General features: G+C 36.1%; 1 protein-coding gene, 1 non-coding gene and 2 pseudogenes across 2 annotated transcripts; 3 read left to right on the plus strand and 1 right to left on the minus strand.

Annotated features, from left to right (window-relative positions):
• Window positions 8932-11559, plus strand: LOC109348441 (annotated as a pseudogene).
• On the plus strand, window positions 11744-14235 carry LOC109348437 (putative pentatricopeptide repeat-containing protein At3g25970). Its single transcript, XM_019588884.1, has one exon. The coding sequence runs from the start codon at window positions 12040-12042 to the stop codon at window positions 14149-14151; it is 2112 nt and encodes a 703-aa protein (XP_019444429.1). The 5' UTR covers window positions 11744-12039; the 3' UTR covers window positions 14152-14235.
• Window positions 14639-17774, plus strand: LOC109348448 (annotated as a pseudogene).
• Window positions 17921-18000, minus strand: TRNAL-UAG. Its single transcript has one exon. It is a non-coding gene; the product is annotated as a tRNA-Leu (tRNA).

The following is a 20572-nucleotide window of genomic DNA, read 5'->3' on the forward strand; positions in this document are numbered from 1 at the left end:
GCTTCCTATGCCTATGTAAGTTGATTCCATCACAAAAAGCCAGAATCTCTCAACCAAGAAGAGGACAAATAACCACATTCGAGGGTGTTCACAAAAGAAAAACAAAAAAAAAGAGAACAAAAAAAGAAGAAAAAGCAAAAAAAAAAAGAATGTTAGGTTGAAAATCCATATGGACAACCTAGGAAAAGGGGAATGGTTCTAAGTCAAAAACCTCCAAAGGTGACTTGTGATCATAATAAAATAAGAGAATTCCCGACATATGCCTACATAAGGTATTTTGGGCAAAAATTAGAGAAAATTAAATGAACACCCTTAAGGTGAAGTCTCACTACTACTCATTATCAATCATCCAAATTGTGGCAGTTTATAAACAATAACCACCTGAATGAAGACAAGATGTCAAAATAGGCATACTCGGGCGGTTTTTGTTGCTAAAAAATATCAACGCTTTGGCAAGATTTCCTCAATCAACCTACATTGGGGCAGTATGACTGAGTTTAGTCACTATCGTCAAAATTATACTAAGGTAATTTTGTAGACCACCTTAAAAGAAAGGCATCTTTAGCTAAACTGAGGTCAATTTTGATGGGTGAAAAATTATGGTATCAATCAACAACATGCATTAAGGGTCGCTTCAGTCAAGTATGCAAAAGTTTGAGTTTCATCCAAAATATATATAAATAAATCATGAAAAATACATTAGAACATTCGTTCATCGGTCTTACTTCTCATTCTATTACATTCGAAAAACATATAATATTTATATCATACATGACATAAAACAAATACTCTCATAATAGCATCAAACATTGCATATTCACATTAATCAAACAATGCATATACATAAAAAATAATAACATCAAACAATGCATATACATGACATACATACATGAAATCACATCAATATTCAAGTCAATGCATATTCTCATTAATAACATGAAACAAAGCATATACATGATATACAAACAATGCATATACAAGACATACATACATTAAATCATATTAATATTCAAGTCAATACATACTCACTTTAATCATAAAAATATCAACATAAAATTCATACATACACAAGCATTCAAACAAGGACACCCCTAAACCCCTAATTTTCTTATGTTAAACATCAACCACCTCTCATGCATCAAAAGCATCGTTATGCACACTCATGTCAATCAATGCATAGTCAAATTCATACATTAATCATTATAGTACAAATATCAACATAAACTTCATGCGCACATATCCAAACAATTATACAATTATACTTTTTATATTAACCATTGTAAATTGTGCCTTCGAGGACCCCGTGCTTGACGACCTCAAAGTCAATCTTTTCAGGCTCCGTGCCTAACCTTTTAAAATTTGAGGACCTCGTGCTTGATGACCTCAAATTGTGCCTTCGAGGACCCCGTGCTTGATGACCTTGAAGTCAATCTTTCCAGGCTTCGTGCCTGACCTTTTAAAATTTGAGGGCCCCGTGCTTGACGACCTCAAATTGTGCCTTCGAGGACCCCATGCTTGACGACCTCGAAGTCAACCTTTCCAGGCTCCGTGTCTGACCTTTTAAAATTTGAGGGGCCCGTTCTTGACAACCTCAAATTGTGCCTTCGAGGACCCCGTGCTTGATGACCTCGAAGTCAACCTTTCCAAGCTTCGTGCATGACCTTTTAAAATTTGAGGGGCCCGTGCTTGACAACCTCAAATTGTGCCTTCGACGACCTCGTGCTTGACGACCTTGAAGTCAACCTTTACAGGCTCCATGCCTGACCTTTTAAAATTTGAGGGGCCCGTGCTTGGCGATCTCAAATTGTGTCTTCGAGGATCCCGTGCTTGACGAAGTCGAAGTCAATTTGTCCAGGCTCATTGCCTAACCTTTTAAAATTTGAGGGCCTCATGCTTGACGACCTCAAATTGTGCCTTCGAGGACTCCGTGCTTGACGACCTTGAAGTCAACCCTTTCAGGCTGCATGCCTGACCTTTTAAAATTTGAGGGCCCCGTGTTTGACGACCTCAAATTGTGCATTCGAGGACCTCGTGCTTGATGACCTCGAAACCAATCTTTCGAACATCACTATTTATCTCACCAATAAAAATATATTTTAAGCCTAAACAAAATCATCATTCATTTCTTTACCTATTACTTATCAGGAGTTCAGGACAATACTTCAAACTTCAGTTTGAGTTTTGTCCAATAAGCAACAGGTAAAGAGGGGCAGCTGTGAATACCTAATTTTGTCCTGCCTAAAATACCTTTTCAAAAATATTATAACAAAAAAAAAATTAATGTTTAAGGGGCTTAATGGCTCAACCCATAAAATTGAATCTCAAGTTGAATTTCAAAAAGAGTTTTAATTGATTCCATTAGTATTTAATGGGTTTTATTTCAATTTCCTCCTAATAATTTGTTTCCAAAAATAAAAAGAGAACATTGAAATGAATATTAGTTGATGATCAAAAACTCCATAATAGCATATATTCAATGCATTTTATTAAAATAAAAATAAAAAATGGCTTTTAAGTGACTTAAGGGTCACTTATTAGCTAGAATCAATTCTAGAAAAATCACATCATGAAAAATACCATTAACTTTGTTTATATGATCAAAATAAGAAGAACAAATATTTTTTATGACTCTACAAAAATAAAATAATGCTTTTAAGAGTTATTTTGTTGGTTGAACCCAAATCAACATTTTTTGAGTCACTTTTAAGTATTTTGGAGTCAAAAGTAGTATTTTTATACTCATGAGGATTAAAATAATTTTAAAATTTTTAAGAAAAATTCTTTGGGCATTTTCTAATCAAAAATGACATTTTTAAGAGTCTCAAAACCAAAATATTGTAAATTCGATTTTTTAATTATTGATTATTTTTAAATTTCGAATTTTTAATTATTGTGCCATAATGATGAAATCAAATCTTCAAATTCTTTTAAACAAAAATCAGGTTTCCATTTATTCTTTCCTTTGAATTAATTAGGAGATTACATTTGATTTGAACATGTGCTAAAATACATAGCTTATAAATAGAGTGCATTATTCACCAAAGAAAAGGGGGAGACGGGACACTTGAGAAAAAATCCAAAAAATGTTCATGCCATTTTTTCTTTCCTAACGAATCCGAAATCCCTCTAAACATCATCTTTCATACACAAAATCTCTCGTCCACAACAACCTCAAAATTTCTCATTCACACCAACCTCAAAATCTCATATACACAATAATCAAAAATTCACTCATCAATCATTTTTTACCCTCAACATTATCTTTCACACAACAATCCAAAATCATCCCACCAATATCACACAACCAGAAATCATAACGATCATCTAAAAATGCAAAAAATTGTATATTACCATGGGGCCTTGGGAATAATTGTTGACTCATTGGAATCATAGAGACCCAACGTGCATACATGGATGTGTTGAGTTGGTCTAGACATTCTCTCCGGTTGTGAGTCTTCATTCCCAATTAATAGTTGTTCATTCATGTGTACAGGTAAGTTCAATTTCTTATATGTATTTAATTTTTTATTTATCACCACTGCTCTTTATCATCTATATGTATAATAAAACTTGATAATGACAAGTCATATAAATAAAAATTGATAATGATAAGTCATATAATTAATGTATTTTTAAAAATATTAAAATCACATTACCACAATTTTAAGATATGAGATGCGGTATCGGACGTAAGGACTATGCTTCGCTCATATTTAAAAAAAAACAGGTTTTTAAATAAATAAATATAAATTAGAGTTTCTTAACCAAGTTTTAATATGAGATGCGGTATCAGACATAAGGGCTATGCTTCGCTCATATCTTTTTTGTTTTCAAAAAAATAATTTAAACTTTAGAAATAAAATTAAACCAACCAACAAACTTTTTTCTACCCAAAGAACTATGTAGTCTTGATTCCCAAAAAGGGATACGTAGGACCAAGATCACTCTTGTCAAACATAATAATAAAATAATTTTGTTGTTGGTAAAAATATAATAATAACACAATTAATAATTCATGCAATATAGTAGGGTACTGTTCAAACGGGCAACTAGGATGCTAATACCTTCGCTAGTGTGTAAACGACTCCCGAACCTGGATATCAAAGTCCAATGCCCAATGTGATTGGGCCAAAAAAAATTTCTACATTTTTTATTGAAAAAATGTAGTGGCAACTCTAATAAGGTCGTGCAACCGAAAATCGGGGCGCGACATAGCTGCAAAGATTCACACTCACTAAAACAAGTATTGTTTGAATGTATGACATTTAACCATGCTCATTGAAACAATCGATGTTGAATATATTACTTTTATCAGTGCTCACTGAAGCAAACGTTGTTGAATGTGTGAATGTGTGACTTTTAACAGCGCTCCCTGAAGCAAACATTGTTGAATGTGTGAATGTATGACTTCAACAACGCTCACTAAAGCAAATACTGTTGAATGTGTGACTTTTAAAAGCGCTCACTGAATCGAGCATTACTAAATGTGTGAATGTTTGACTTTTAACAATGCTCTTTGAAGTAAGCATTATTGAATGTGTGAATGTATGACTTTTAATAGCGCTCACTAAAGTCATCATTGTTGAATGTGTAAGAAACAACAATGTTCACTTCAGTGAGCGATGTTAAATCTTTGTGTCATACATTCAACAACGCTTATAGAAGTAAGCACTATTAAATGTATATCCACCTGTCATATTTAATAGCGCTTGCTTTACCGAGCGTTATTGATTCCCTTTCGCTTTATATTTAACAACGTTCAATTTACGAGCGTTGTTAAATTTGAAATTTGGATTAACATACTTTTTAGCATAAACAATTATATATCATTCACTTTTCTCTTCGAGTCTTTCTTTTTAGTTATGGGTGAGTCTTTCTTGTTAGTTAAGGCTTTCATCAAAACTTATCCAACTCAAATTCCATATGTTTTGATGACTCCTTTCCTACCATTTATAGTTACTGATTGTCCTTGGTTATTTCTTTTGGTATATCTGAGTTGACATTAATATCTAGTAAATGATTTTTTTTTGTCTAGACCATAAATATTTTTTAGGGAGAAAATTATATTCAAGTTGAAAATATCTATAACATGTAGAGCTAGCTCTCCAGCAAGTAATTTTTAGCTACACATAGCCCAAATACTTTCTACATTTACATGATTATTACATTGATTTACACAAATAAGAAATTATCAAATGGTCAACTGGAAAAGGGGCAATAGAGCAGAAGAGTGGTAGATCCTATGGGAGGGGATTTGCTAATGATCAAGAGACTATTGGGGAATAAAGTAAGGTTTGCATAGAAATCTCATAGAAAATATATTTCACACTAGGTGTCAGTAAATGGGAAAAATTGTTCCGTAATTATAGATGGGGGAGTTTTTACAAATGTTGCAATGTCCAAGTCGAGCTTAAGCACTAAACTACATGCTAGACCAAATAAGTTGTAGTGGCTTAGTGAAGATGGGAAAGTCCGAACGACTGACCAGGGAGTTGGGTTTGTTAATAGGAAAGTAATGTGACAAAGGTTTCTATCATGTGTTACCATGAAGGCCATCCACATTCTATTTGGTCGGACATAAGTGTACAATACTAAGGTTGCCCGTTATGGATATACAAACTTAATCTCATTTCTGCAAAAGATCCAGAAAGTTGTACTAAAACCAGAGTCCAAAAGAGATGTTTGAGGATCAAATAAAAATGAAAAAAAATTAAATGATCATGCAAGAGAGAAAGACAAGATGAGAGTTGTTCCAGCCCGGGCTGTCAACTCCAAAGAGTCTGCTAACCCAGTCACCCTTGGCCGGCTTAATAGACTGGAGGCAACTGTTCCAGCCCGGTCATACCCGGACTGACAACATTAAGGCCTCTAACACGTTATTTAATGCACTTCAGACATGCTATTTAATGCACATTTGATATATCATTTAATGCGCCAAGGACTCACCATCAGTGTCAGACCCCAGACTACCTGTCACGCTGCCTGAACATTCTACCTGCCCCCGACAAATCGACAAGGACAGATCTGCATGCCAACTAAGGACGACCAGAGTACGTCCCTTGTACTCGTTAGGTGCTGACCAATGACCAGATGCCATCTCAGCACTTCCTAAGGTCTATAAATAGAAGAGACCACACAAGGAGTATAATTAATTCTCATTTCTCTCATTTATTGTTGCACTTATTGCTCTAACTTCTCTCTTATTTACTCCCCTTCTCTCTCTATAATATTCCACTGACTTGATCATCGGAGAACCTTTTCAAGTACCCTCTCCGACGGGTCGAGACGATCATCCGACCAAGTCTCCTACTCTCATACACTTTCCCGAACATCCATCCTCAGCTTCTGACCATCCGTCCTCAATTCCCGACAATCCGTCCTCAATTCCCGACCATCCGCTCTCTACAGTTAAGAACATTGGCGCCGTCTGTGGCTTACCTACAACATGGTGACCATCCGTAACCAAGCTCGACCATATAGCCATGCAGAACTGCTCAACCCGAATCATGACACCCCTTCCATTGAACCCCCAATACTAGTACAACCATCTCACCAAGCTAGCCCAAGTCATCCCCCAAACACCACCCAGAAGCACCTACCATCCAACTAATCCTCCACATGATCCAAACCCAAGGCCAAATTATCCAACAACAGGCCCAACTACTAGCCGAGTTGTGCCAACACAGACCAGAACCCAGTAATGGACATTCACGGCTAGTTGCCGATGAGCACTCTGCTGAATCCGCCGAAGCCTCTAAGCTAGTAGCCCCCTAAACACGAAAACCACTCAGGTAACTCACCCCGACGACCACAGCTCCTCACGAGCAAGACATCATTTCACTAAAACCATTATGTCTTCACCACTCCCAAAACATCTCACTCGACCAAGCAACATCGAGAAGTACAATGGAACAAGTGACCCACAGGATCATGTGCTGAGCATTTCCTCTTACTCTAAAACGCGCTGCCCTGTGGTGGTTTACTCAGCTCACACCAAACAACATCGGCAATGGGCCACTCTCGCCAATGGATTCAACATCCGCTTTACAACAAGCAAAGAACAGCCTCGCTCTTCATACACCCTGTCCGGTATACGGCAGAAGTCCCATGAACCTCTCCGAGCTTACCTAGACAAATTCAACTCAGAAGCCATGAAGGTTCGCACCCTGAGCCCGGAGGTGGCAGTGCATATTTTGGTGACAAACTTGCACGCAAGAATTGGCTAAATATTCAGACCTCACAATGGAATAACTCCGATCTAAGGCTCGACAATTCATCAATGTAGAAGAAACCTCATCAATCTAGAAGAAACCCATCCTAAATGCCCACCCATCGAGCATAGAGAATACCAACTCCCGTCACGGGAAGCCAAACGCCCAAAAACACACGAACACCTTCGAGATGATCCATCCTGACAACCCGAATACTCCTCTTACACCCCCTTAATGCTAGCCGAACTAGAATTTTGCAAGAAGTTATGGCCGCTCACTTAGTCCAGCTCCCCAAACCCAATCCAAGCAGGAGATTATGGACCTAAGACCGCTCCAAATATTGTGACTTCCACACCTTCTTCGGCCATGTAACAGAAGAATGTACCCAGCTAAGGGACATTATCGAAGACCTGATCCAAGTCGGGCACCTCCGGAAATTTATAGCTCGGGCCCGCTAAGCGTGATCGTCGCCTCTACGTCAATCCAGTCCCCCTCGGAGACGTCCCCAAATCAATAGGAACATCCTCCGAACAGAGATCGAATAGACCAATATCGCTCCAACAATAGGCGACAATGGAGCCCGGTGGACATCAACAACATATCTGGCAGATTCGCTGCTGGTGGTACATCCTAGGCCGCCCAGAAAAGGTATGTTCGGGAGATCATGCAATCAACTGTCCAAAAACCTCGCTAGTCTCAGGGCCACTAGGCAGCACCCCCGATCTCCTTCGATGACCGTGACTATGAAGGCGTCGTTCGCGGTCATGACGACTTCCTCGTCATCACCGCCAAAATGAATAATAAAAAGGTGGGACGTTTGTTTGTTGACCAAGCCAGTTCAGCTGACATCATGTTTCAAGACCTGTTCACAAAAATGAAACTCAAAGACAAAGACCTGTTGCCGTATGATGAACAGCTTGTCTAAAATTATAATTATTAAATATCTTTCTGATACCTTATGACAAATGGTATAACACAAAGTAGTTGGATAACACAAATAGAGATGACAATGAAAACTGAATCCATGAGTACCAACTCAACCTGAATTTAACTGGGAAACACCGATGTAATTGAGTTTGAGTTTTACTCAAGTTCAACTTTCGAGTTCGGGTTCAAGTTTGATATAATTAATACCCTACCCTAAACTCATCCCAAATCCTATTAGTATATATAAAATTACAAAAGTGCACATATACATATATAAAATCTATATATATATATATATATATATATATATTATATATATATATATATATCTAAAAATTTAACACATATATATAACTTATATATAAATATATTTCGGGCGGGTTCCTATTAGGTTGGTTACCCGAAACTCAATGAGTTCAAGATAATATCATTGTGTTCAATCTCGCTTAATTCATGTTCAAGTTTTGAATTCCAGGTTCAAGATTGGATAAGCATAAACTCAACCCCGATTCCACTAATTGCCATTCCTATCTCCAATGAAAATAAATGGTCTAAATTTTCTTTAATTTTCGTAATTAAATAAATAAAAAAAGTGTAAAAAAAATCTCCTATCATCTTCATCTTCATATTTATTTTTGTATGTAAAAAATGAAGTTGACGACATTAAATTCATTAATTATAACATTTCCCCCACCAATAGGCTCTTGTTTGAGTGTTTTGTAGTTGAAACCAAAAAATACAGAGTTTCATGTTTTTTCACTTCTATTTCCACCCGTGCTTCAAACCTTCCATTTCCACCATTGCTTCAAACCTTCCATTTCCACACACTAAACTACACCATTTTCACCACAATGGGTATCCACCTTTTACTTCTATATCACACTCTTCTTCTCCTATTTTTCACCCTCTCAGTCTCTGCTGCACCATCCACTACTTCACCTGCAAGTAAGTAACTATGCATCTTTGTTTTTCTTCCATTTGACCCAAGTTCACTTCTTTAGCTCATTTTTTTGCTCTACGCTTCATATCTTCATGAATTGTTAATGGGTTTCTTTCCAATTCTGTGCCTGCTTTCACCAAATGGGTCTGGTCACTCAAGGCTATCACCAAAACAGGTTTAGATCTATTGCAATGCTCACCCGCATTTCTTTTGTTTAATCTTATGCATTTTATGCTGAACTAATTTTATTTATTTATGTTGCAGCAGTTTCGAGCCGGTCGATGATGAAGTTTGATAGTGGATACAATGTGGAGACTGTGTTTGATGGAAGCAAGCTTGGAATTGAAGCTTATGCTATTGAGGTGTTTCCCAATGGGGAGCTTCTCATTCTCGATTCGGCTAATAGCAACGTTTATAAGATTTCATCCTCACTGTCTTTGTGTAAGAGTAGTAGCTTATGGTTCAGAGTGATTGGCAAAATTCATTCTATTTATGTAATTTTTGGTCAATTTTGTCTATTTCTGTGTTCTTTTGGTCATTTTTGTCTATTTACATAGAATTTACCTTATTATGGATTTGGTGCTTATGTACTGGTGAGCTACACAACTTTGTTCTTCAAAGACAATAAAGTTCTGCATTTCTGACTATAGAAAGAAGTCTGCTTTTTTTTTGCCTTATGTGATCATTATCCTTTGTATTTCTTGCAAAAGTTTCACTATAATCTTTTTTAGACCTGCCACATTGCCTATATCAACCTCTTTTTAATATAATTTGTCTGGCAAATCAACCCTTTGGATGTTTATATTTTATTCACTCGAGAAGATCATGTTCATTGCAATTACGCAGATAGCAGACCGAAGCTGGTTGCAGGATCTGCCCAAGGATATTCAGGACATGTTGATGGAAAGGCCGGGGAGGCTAGGATGAGCCACCCAAAAGGGATAACTGTTGATGATCGAGGAAATATTTATGTCGCAGATACTTCAAATATGGCAATTAGGAAAATTAGCGATTCAGGTAGAATATTTTGTCCGCCTAAATCAACCTTTCCCTTGCTAGAAATTTTAGGCAACTCATGGATCCTGTGTTTCCATGTATGTGTGCAAACTCATGTGGCACTGTAGGCTCGCTAATAATTAAACTCTTATGCTTCACTTCTTATTGATCTAAGGTTTCTAATTTTAGGGGTGACAACAATTGCTGGTGGAAAACGGAGCCGTGTAGGGGATCATGTTGATGACTGTGCCTATCAGGGAGATCCAACTCCGCTTCGATGACTGTGCCTATCAATATGGCAGTGGATTCCCACTTGGTAAACTAAATCATCTGAGATTCTCTATAGAAGTTCTGTTAAGTATCGATTGTGAATTTAGATCGGTTGACTTCAATTTTGCAGGGATGGCAATGCTTGCTGGGGCTGGCTTCTTTGGTTATATGCTGGCAATGCTGCAGCGCAGGCTTGGTACGATTGTTGCAATCCGGGATGTGAGTGCTTAGTATTGTATTCTTCCATCTGATACATGATACTAAATCAACCTTGCATGAGAATTGTTTTGAGATGAATTTAATTCAATCAATGAGTGCTTAGTATTGTTTTCCTTTTTGTAGGATAAGACTGAGGTTCCAGCAATGCCCTTGAAATCTGTCAGTCCTCCTTTGGTTCCATCAGCATGCCAACCTCATAAGCTGGAAGAAGGTTTCCTTGATTCCCTCCGGAAGCTTATTGCCAATACTGGTTCATCAATGGTGGAGGTAATGGTAGGATTAATTCCCGGTTTCGGAAAAAACCCACAGAGCATGCTCCAGCCACCTCAAAAGCAGCAAGCAAATGCTTGGCCTGTGCAGGAAAGTTTTGTGATTCCCAATGAGGATCAGCCTCCTTCTATTGATACAAGAAGCCCCACACCTCGAAAAACATACGCTTTCATGTCCAAGGATGCAGAAAAAATGCGACAATTGCAGCAAAGTAAAGCATTCTATAGTGGATGGGATGGAGATGTTCAGCAGCCACAGCAAAAACATCATCACCGCCATGAGTATTCGTCATCGATCCCTCACACTTATTATGAGCAGAGCCATGAGACAACCAATGAGATAGTGTTCGGGGCAGTGCAGGAACAGAATGCGAAGCAGGAATCTGTCGTAAGCAAGCCCGTGGATTACGGGGCCTCGCTGTATAATGATCATCACAATATTAGGTCTCGAATGAGTTCCATGGGTTATACCTGTAAGTATTGAGTATATTATAAAGTTAGGAAATTTATAACTAGTGAAACCTCAATCAGATTTGATTGGAGTGTGGAGGGTGAATGAAATCAAGTACAGGCAGTATAATGGTTTCTTTCATAGTAAGAAGGTCATCATGATATGAATTATTCATAAGCAACTTAATATGTTGGTAAGTGGTATCTTAATATGAATTGTTCATAAGCAACTTTGGCATCATTTGAGATTGGAATGGCATCAACAAATTCTGCATGACATGTAATGTTAGTGAACTTAAATGTCTGATAATTTTCTGGCAAAAAAGCATTATTTTACTTTTTTTTCTTTCTGTTCAACTACTTTCCAACTTTACATTTAAGGGTAATGTTAATGACCATAGGCATTAGTAAGAAAAATGTTAAGTTTGTATGGAGAAGTGGTAAAATTTATTAAATTGGGTAAGATTGATTTAGATATAAAAGGAATAGTAAATTAACACATACAAATGTGAAAAAAGAAAAGTCTATAACATGCACTAGCAGAAATAAATATGCTCAATCTCACCAGATTTAGAACCAAAGGTACAATCCTCGTCCTTGAAATTAATCTTCCGGACCAATTGATACATATGATCTGACACCAGCAAAGCATACTGCTCGGGAGCGAAGGTCAGCTCAAAATCATTTGAAAATGATACATTTTGTGCAATTCCTTTGGTCCATCCTTTCTGCTTCACTTTTCTTCTGATATGTGATAATGAAGAGGTTGCACTCTCTCATTCGAACCACAACCTCTATCACTTTCCTTCATTTGCAAGCAACCCATTCTATGGCAATCAAGTTAGGACATATTTTAGACCTCTACACTACCAACAACATCATAAGTCGTTATGCTAAATGCAGCCAACTCTCTCTCGCTCACCGACTGTTCGATGAAATGCCCCACCGGGATACCGTCTCTTGGAACACCATCATTTCCGGATACGTCAACTCTGCTGACATTCATTCTTCTATGGAATTCCTAAAAGCCATGACAAGGTCTGGGGTGGCATTTGATGCCCATACGTTCGGTAGCATTCTCAAATGTGTTGCTAGTGCTCGCGAGCTTGAGCTCGGGCAACAACTGCATTCGGTTATGTTCAAGATGGGGTTTTTGGAGAATGTTTTCTCTAGTAGTGCCCTGCTTCACATGTATGCCAAGTGTGGGAGAGTTGATGATGCTTTTGTTGTGTTTTGGTGTATGCCAGAATGTAACTACGTGTCTTGGAATGCGCTTATTTCTGGTTACTCGCAAGTTGGTGATCATGGTATGGCACTTCATTTACTTAAATGTATGGAGATGGAGGGTTTTTTAATTGACGATGGCACAGTTTCTCCTCTTTTGACGTTGCTTGATGACGTCGAGTTTTACAGGTTGGCTATGCAGTTACATTGTAAGGCTGTAAAACATGGGCTGAAATCGTTTAACACTATCTGCAATGCTATGATCACAGCATATTCAGAGTGCGGGTCTCTGCTTGATGCTAAGAGGGTATTCAATGGCGCTGTTGTGTGTCATGATCTGGTTACGTGGAATTCTATGCTTGCAGCTTACTTGATGCACGATAAAAAAGATCTTGCATTTAAAGTTTTCATTGATATGCAAAAATTCGGGTTTGAGCCAGATATTTACACTTATACTGGGGTTGTCAGTGCTTGTTATGCACCCGAGCATAAAAGCCATGGAAAAACCTTACATGGTTTGGTAATAAAAAGGGGGCTTGAGAATTCGGTAGCAGTTTCTAATGCTTTGATTTCCATGTACCTCAAATTGAATAATAGGTGCATGGAAGATGCATTAAAAATATTCTATGCCATGAGTCTCATAGATTGTTGCACTTGGAACACTATTTTGGCAGGGTATTCACAAGTTGGTTTGAATGAAGATGCCTTGAGGTTATTTGTACAGATGAGATCTCTAGTCATAGAAACTGACCACTATACTTGTTCAGCTGTTATCAGATCATGCTCAGATTTAGCAACACTACAGTTAGGTCAACAAGTTCATTTGTTAGCACTTAAAGTAGGCTTTGATACCGATAAATATGTCGGTAGTTCATTGATCTTCATGTATTCTAAATGTGGGATTATAGAAGATGCTAGGAGATCATTTGAAGCAACTTCCAAAGACAATGCAATTCTTTGGAATTCAATCATCTTCGGGTATGCCCAACATGGACAAGGAAATTTTGCACTTGAGCTCTTCCACTTAATGATAGAGAGAAAGGTGAAACCTGATCATATAACCTTTGTTGCAGTTCTAACTGCATGTAGTCATAATGGGCTATTAGAAGAAGGTTGCAACTTTATAGAGTCCATGGAGTCTGATTTTGGTATTACACCGCGAATGGAGCGCTACGCTTGTGCCGTTGACCTCTACGGTCGTGCCGGGCATCTTGATGAGGCAAAAGCTTTGGTAGAAACAATGCCTTTTGAACCTGGCACAATGGTGTTGAAGACTTTATTAGGTGCTTGTAGAATGTGTGGTGATATTGAATTAGCTAGTGATGTAGCAAAAACTTTGCTAGAGCTTGAGCCTGAGGAACACTGCACTTATGTTATACTTAGTGACATGTATGGGCGTCAGAAGATGTGGAATGAAAAGGCTAGTGTAACAAGATTGATGAGAGAAAGGGGTGTAAAAAAGGTTTCTGGTTGTAGTTGGATAGAAGTGAAAAATAAAGTGCATGCTTTCAATGCTGAAGATCACTCCCACCCCCAATGCGATGAGATATATATGGTACTAGAACAATTGAAGGTGGGTATTAAGCTGTTTCACAATGTTGCCAATAAAGAAGTTTTACTCCAATGCTTAGATAATCTATGTTAAGTGCTGCAACATTGGATCCTCTCCATCAACAGAACAGTTTTCTTCAGGCTCCATAAGTTCAATGGTTGTTTGGTATAGTATTTTTAAGCTGGAAGAAGGTTTCCTTGGATCTCTCAAGAAGCTTATTGGCAATACTGGTTCATCAATGGTAGAGGTAATGGGAGGAAGAATACTAGAAAGCCTACCATTCTTCACCATTGCAATATAGCAACGCTAAAAACATGCCTCAAATAAACAAAAACAATCAAAATAACCTAAATAAATGGAATCTATAGTTGATTTTATTAAGGTATGTTAAGCTGTGTTTTTACTTGTTGAAATTGACCATTTTGCAAACTTTTACTGAATGATGCTTTTATTGATATCCAAGCTGGTAAAAATGATTTTTGAACCTGTTTGATAATCACTTTGTTACTACTATAACCTTTTTCTTTTGTGAAATTTCAACCTGGATAGTGCTACTATTTGTTTCTTCTACCTCTGGCCTTCAGGGTTAAAGGCCTTGGAAATGAACTATCATCTGTTACATAAGATGAATAGAAATTTGCATGTGTTCAGTGAAAATGAGATGTTGAATGTGCTCAATGAAAATGAACTTTATAAATGTTATATACTTTGGTTAGAATGATATATTTCTGTGGTCCTGTGCTGTTAAAACTGTTGCTATCAATATGACTACAGATCAATAGCAATTTGAATACTCTTGTTATCCACTATGCTCTTCTTGGTTTTTCTACTTTGTTTGCTTTCTGAAAATGTCTCTTTTCATAATATTAAAAATCCAAACCAAGCACTAATTACTATCTCATTTATTACTTTCAACATCAATTTGTAAATTTCCACTTGCCTTAAAAGGCCACATATTATAGCATCTGTATATTTATGGTTGTCAGATATTTTTCAAGTTCTAACTGCACTTTGTTGGCTTTTCATTCATCAATAGGGGTAAGCAAATTCACAAGAGCTCAGTTTTTATGAATCCTGAAGCAAAATCGCCGTCGAAATTTAACATACCTCAGAGAGTTCTGGCATTTCATTGGTAATAAACTCTGTTCTCCAATTCCTGTCACCTTTGTTGGTTTTAGTTCTGGATTGGACTGTGTAGGCTGATCCAAAAACATAGCATACCATCAAAGTTAGTATTAGAATTATTCAGTATTCATTGTTAAATCTAGTTCTATAGTTCTCATGAAACAAAACCATAGAGCTTATGGAATTTAAGGTGAGTTTCACCTAAGATTGTTAGCTATTAGATAAAAACCTTTCCTTTCCGTCCTATGATAAAAATCCGAAGTTGATTCATTCAAGACTAGATGGCTGTGGATAAAGTTGGTAGTAGCTCTGAGTGGAGCTTAGAGCAAGATAAAGCATTTGAAAATGCTTTGGCAACTCATCTTGAGGACGCTTCAGATCGATGGGAGAAGATTGTGGCCGATGTACCAGGGAAAACTTTAGAAGAGATTAAACATCACTATGAGCTATTGGTTGACGACATTAACCAGATCGAATCTGGTTGTGTGCCTCTGCCATCTTATCATTCTTCTCCCGAGGACACAACAAGCCATGCGAGCAATGAAGGAGCTGACAAGAAGGGAAGCAGTCTCTGGAATTATAACAATGAGTCCAATCCTAAGGTTTCAAAATCAGATCAAGAACGACGAAAGGGTATTGCCTGGACCGAGGAAGAACACAGGTTATTATCTTTGCTTGCACATTTAGAAAATCCATATATGCTGGTATATATGTTTCTAGTAAACTGCATAAGGTAGGTTACATATTTTTAATTTGCTACTATTTCTGTCCGACGGGAAACATTCTTTATGCTTACGGGGTAAGATTGCATACATCTATTCTCCCCAGATCCCTAGTAGGTTGGAACTTCGTGCACTTGTCCGCCTCTTTTAATTATTTCTGACTGAATTTTGTTTTGTTTAGCCATATGCTTTTGAGGTTACATGTAAATTGTATCTGTTCATGGACTCTATATCCTGAGAAATCTGAGTATCCTGGTGTATTCATGCCACCAGAGGTTCCATATTTATTTTAATTAATTCATTCATATGAACTTTGTCAGTTTAATGCCCTTCCAATCTCTACTAGTTTGAGAGTTTTTAGAAACTGTTTTAGAAGTTTTTTTATTAAACCATTGCATTTGGTGATACTTAACCAGCTTATGGAATTGCTTTATGCTTTAAGGTGAGGATGAAGTGAGTAAAAACTAAGAATGAAGTATGCACAGACAGGTTGACAGCATTTATGGTTCCATAGAATAGGTGGGCATAATTCTACAAGATAAATGTTAGAAAACATGGTATAGCCCAAAGAGAGAAAATAATTGAGTGTGAATATTCTGAATGTGATAAAATGAGAGAAGGTGATTACAAAGAGTGTACAATGGAGCTTATATAGTAGCTAGCCTCTATAACCATTAACCAGCATCCAACTAACTATAACCAATCTAACTAACTCAACTAGTATCTCTATTAATAAATGTACATATACTTGGTTCATTATTGGTTCTTGTTCTTTTAGCTTTCTAAGAATAAAACTACCTTTGCATAATGTCTTATGTTATGCTCTTTTACTTCTTCCAGATTTTGTCATCCTATGCATAGTACTTCTCATTTTATAACAATTATTTAATAGTACCCTTGAGATCTTTCTGGTTTCCGGTATGATGTTGATCATTGCTAGAGGTTATCCTCTTAGAAGTCATAAATTCAAGATCAGTGGTTGCACAAGTCTGGGGATTTTGCAATTTTATTGTTACTGATGTTCATTTGATAGGCTTTTGAGCTTTTGTTTTTTTTGTTTTCCTTTGATATTGAGACATGATTTCAGGTTACTGATGCTCTTTTATTATTACTGCTAAGCTTTGTTTTATCTAATTAATATTTTTCAAAATCTCAAATTGGTTAAACAGGTTATTTCTTCTTGGTTTGGAGAAGTATGGAAAAGGTGATTGGCGAAGTATATCTAGGAACTGTGGTAACAAGAACACCTACACAAGTAGCAAGTCATGCCCAAAAATACTTCATTCGTTTGAACTCGATGAATAAAGATAGAAGGCGATCCAGCATACATGATATCACAAGCGTGAACAACGGAGACGTTTCAGCAGCTCTAGGGCCAATTACCAGTCAAACAAATGTTGCTTCCAGAAATTCTACTGGAAAACTAACCAAACAAGGCCCTCCAACCCCAACTGGAGCCTCGGTTGTAGGACTATATGGTCCTCCCACTGTAGGGCAGGCTATAGGAGGAGGACCCCTTGTATCTGCAGTTGGCACACCAGTGAATCTTCCTCCTCCTCATATGGCTTATGGTGTGCGAGCCCCGGTTCATGGCGCCGTTGTTCCTGGTGCAGTAATGAACTTTGGTCATATGCCATACCACATGCCACCGCCTCATAGATGAAGGCCTAATAATGTATAGAAGGAAACATCAGAGATGGCTTCTTAGAGTAGATATAATTGTTTTACTATTGAAATGTATCTGTATTGGAGAGCATGAAAGTAAAAGGTTGTTTTGTAGAGAATTATAATTTTATATTGTTAGTCACATAAAGTGGCCTATGCTAAGAGAAAGGTTGTGTAGCTTTAAATTATGTAACTTATTTTGTATATTCTGTTATATACCATGTACCTTGTAATTTCTTCCTCATGTTGTAGTGAGAATGATGTTTCATTGCACAATAAACTTTTTGCATAAAATCACGATAATATATACAAAAAAATGTGATTTTAGAAATAAATAAATAAATAAAAAATGACAGCTGTGGGATTTGAACCCACGCCCTTTCGGACCAGAGCCTAAATCTGGCGCCTTAGACCACTCGGCCAAACTGTCACTTTGATGCATTACAATTCTAAAATCATGATATGCTGGTTTCAATTAGTACTATGTATCTTTGTATCATTCTTTATTAATACCATTAATTATTAATTCCTTTAGATACACGGATAAATAAGTGTCTTTAAACTAAATTGAAAACACGTAAGTGTAGGTTCAAGTCGTACATGTTTGATTTCTTTTAAAGTAAGATATTGAGTTCGAGTATTGTGGATGAAAAAAAATACTCGCTGAGAAAGTTAGCCCTACATACCTGTGAATGTTTCTGCCTCAGACAGGATTGCTTCCGATACGAGATACGGCTAATAAAAAGTTTTATTTGATCTTTCTTTTACCTAACTTATCATAAGCTTTTGTTGACAATATTTGTAACTAGAATTTAATAAGCATTATATATGATGTGCAATATTTTTAATCTTACCATTTACTTGCTCAATCAATACATATTTAGCAAAGTTTCTTATTTTTTAATTCATATATGCATGTCTCCATTTGACTAATGTTAATTAGAACTTATAAAATCTGGTGACATGAGAAACATCCAAAATGTAGTTTTTTCCATACTTGTAAGAAGTTTAGTGTTATCCCCTATAATGTACTTACATGTAGTTAAGAGAGAAATCAGTATTAAATTATGTTCCAATTCCTGACTTTGGTAGATGAAATTGTACAATTTAATACTATACTCATGTATAAGAACAAGATGCACAAGGATGGACATATCATGTAATTTGTGTAACAATTGTTAAGCTAAGGCACAGTTATTTTAATCTATAATATGCATACAGAGACAGTTGGTTTTTAGTCATCACAATGTGAATTAAATTTTGGTCTCCCAATTTTTTTTTTTTTTTTGCTTTCATTTGACAATTCAAATGATGTTATTATGTATGTTATCACCTAAAGAAATTATTGAATTTTTATAGTATGATCATGGTTAGAGTCATCTTTAACTTCACTGAAAATGAGAAAAAAGTCTACGACCAACATCATCTCTAAGCTATCAATTCAATATAAAAACAATTAAAAACTATGCTATCACCTAAATAAATTTTATGGAATTTTTATAGTAAGGTCATGGTTCGAGTTGTCTATAACTTTTTTGAAAATGAGAATACAGTCTCTAAACTATTAATTTCATATAAAAAATTACTAAAAACTATTTTATCATCTAAATGAATTTTATGAAATTTTTATAATAAGATCATGATTCGAGTCGTCTATAACATCTCTGAAAATGAGAAGAATGTGTAGACTAACACTGTCTCTAAACTATTAATTCAATATAAAAATAATAATTCAAAACTATCTTATCACTTAATTAATTATAGAATTTTTATAGTATGGTTATGGTTCATCATCTCTAACTTATCTGAAAATAGGAAGAAAGACTACGACAAACACCGTCTCTAATTTATTAGTTCCATTGAATTAAAACAATCATATATTATACGCATTTTAAAATCAATAAAAATCAACTCCACCAAATCTCTCGGTATTTTCCAAATAAACAAAAATCAAGCGAACAAATTAATCAATCTTTCAACCTCAACTATAAAAAATAAAATATTTTGTTTTAATAATTGAATTTTAATAAATAATTTTTAAGGGTATAAAAGTCTACGTAATTAGCGAAGTACCATTTAATATAGGTAGGCGAGGTGTTAATATTTTTTCTGATCCGTAATCGACTCTTGAGTTCAAAATCTTTGTTTAAAGACCATTTTTATCCTATGGGCTTAATAGAGAGTTTTCTACGTTTTATCTGCAAAAACATAGTGACAATTCCATATCAATTAGAAGAGGTTAAAATCGAGTTCGCCTCTTCCTAAGTCGCAGGACCAGTCTTCCAACCAAAAATCGGGTCACACACTTGTAAATTTGCTCCCCTATTGATGAATGAAAAGTCAACAAAGTGTAGGTAGAACTTGAAAAATATCTGACAACCATAAATACAAAGATGCTATAATATATGGCCTTTTAGGGCAAGTGAAAATTTGGAAATTGATGCTGAAATGATAAATGAGATGGTAATTAGGGTTTTGATTGAATTTTTAATATTATGGAATTAAAAGAGACATTTTCAGAGAGTAAACAAAGTAGAAAAACCGAGAAGGGCATAATAATATAATAAGAGCATTCAAATTGCTATTAATCCATAGTCATATTGATAGCAACAGTTTTAACAGCACAGGACCACAAAAATATATCATTCCAACCAATGAAAATATATCATTTTCATTGAGCACATTCAACATCTCATTTTCACTGAATACATGCAAATCTCTATTCTTGTTATGTATAATAGTTCATTTTGAAGGCCAGAGGTAGAAGAAACAAATAGTAGCACTATCCAGGTTGAAATTTCACAAAAGAAAAAGGTTATAGTAGTAACAAAGTGATTATCAAATACGTTCAAAAATAATTTTTATCAGCTCGGATATCTATAAAAGCATCATTCAGTAAAAGTTTGCAAAATGGTCAATTTCAACAAGTAAAAATTGTAGGTGATTCACGTTGAGAAGTAATTTCACGGTCTCTACCCGCCACATCTAATATTGTATCTTAG

Source organism: Lupinus angustifolius, chromosome LG01 (genome assembly GCF_001865875.1).
Source record: "Lupinus angustifolius cultivar Tanjil chromosome LG01, LupAngTanjil_v1.0, whole genome shotgun sequence".
NCBI classification, from domain to species: Eukaryota; Viridiplantae; Streptophyta; class Magnoliopsida; order Fabales; family Fabaceae; genus Lupinus; species Lupinus angustifolius.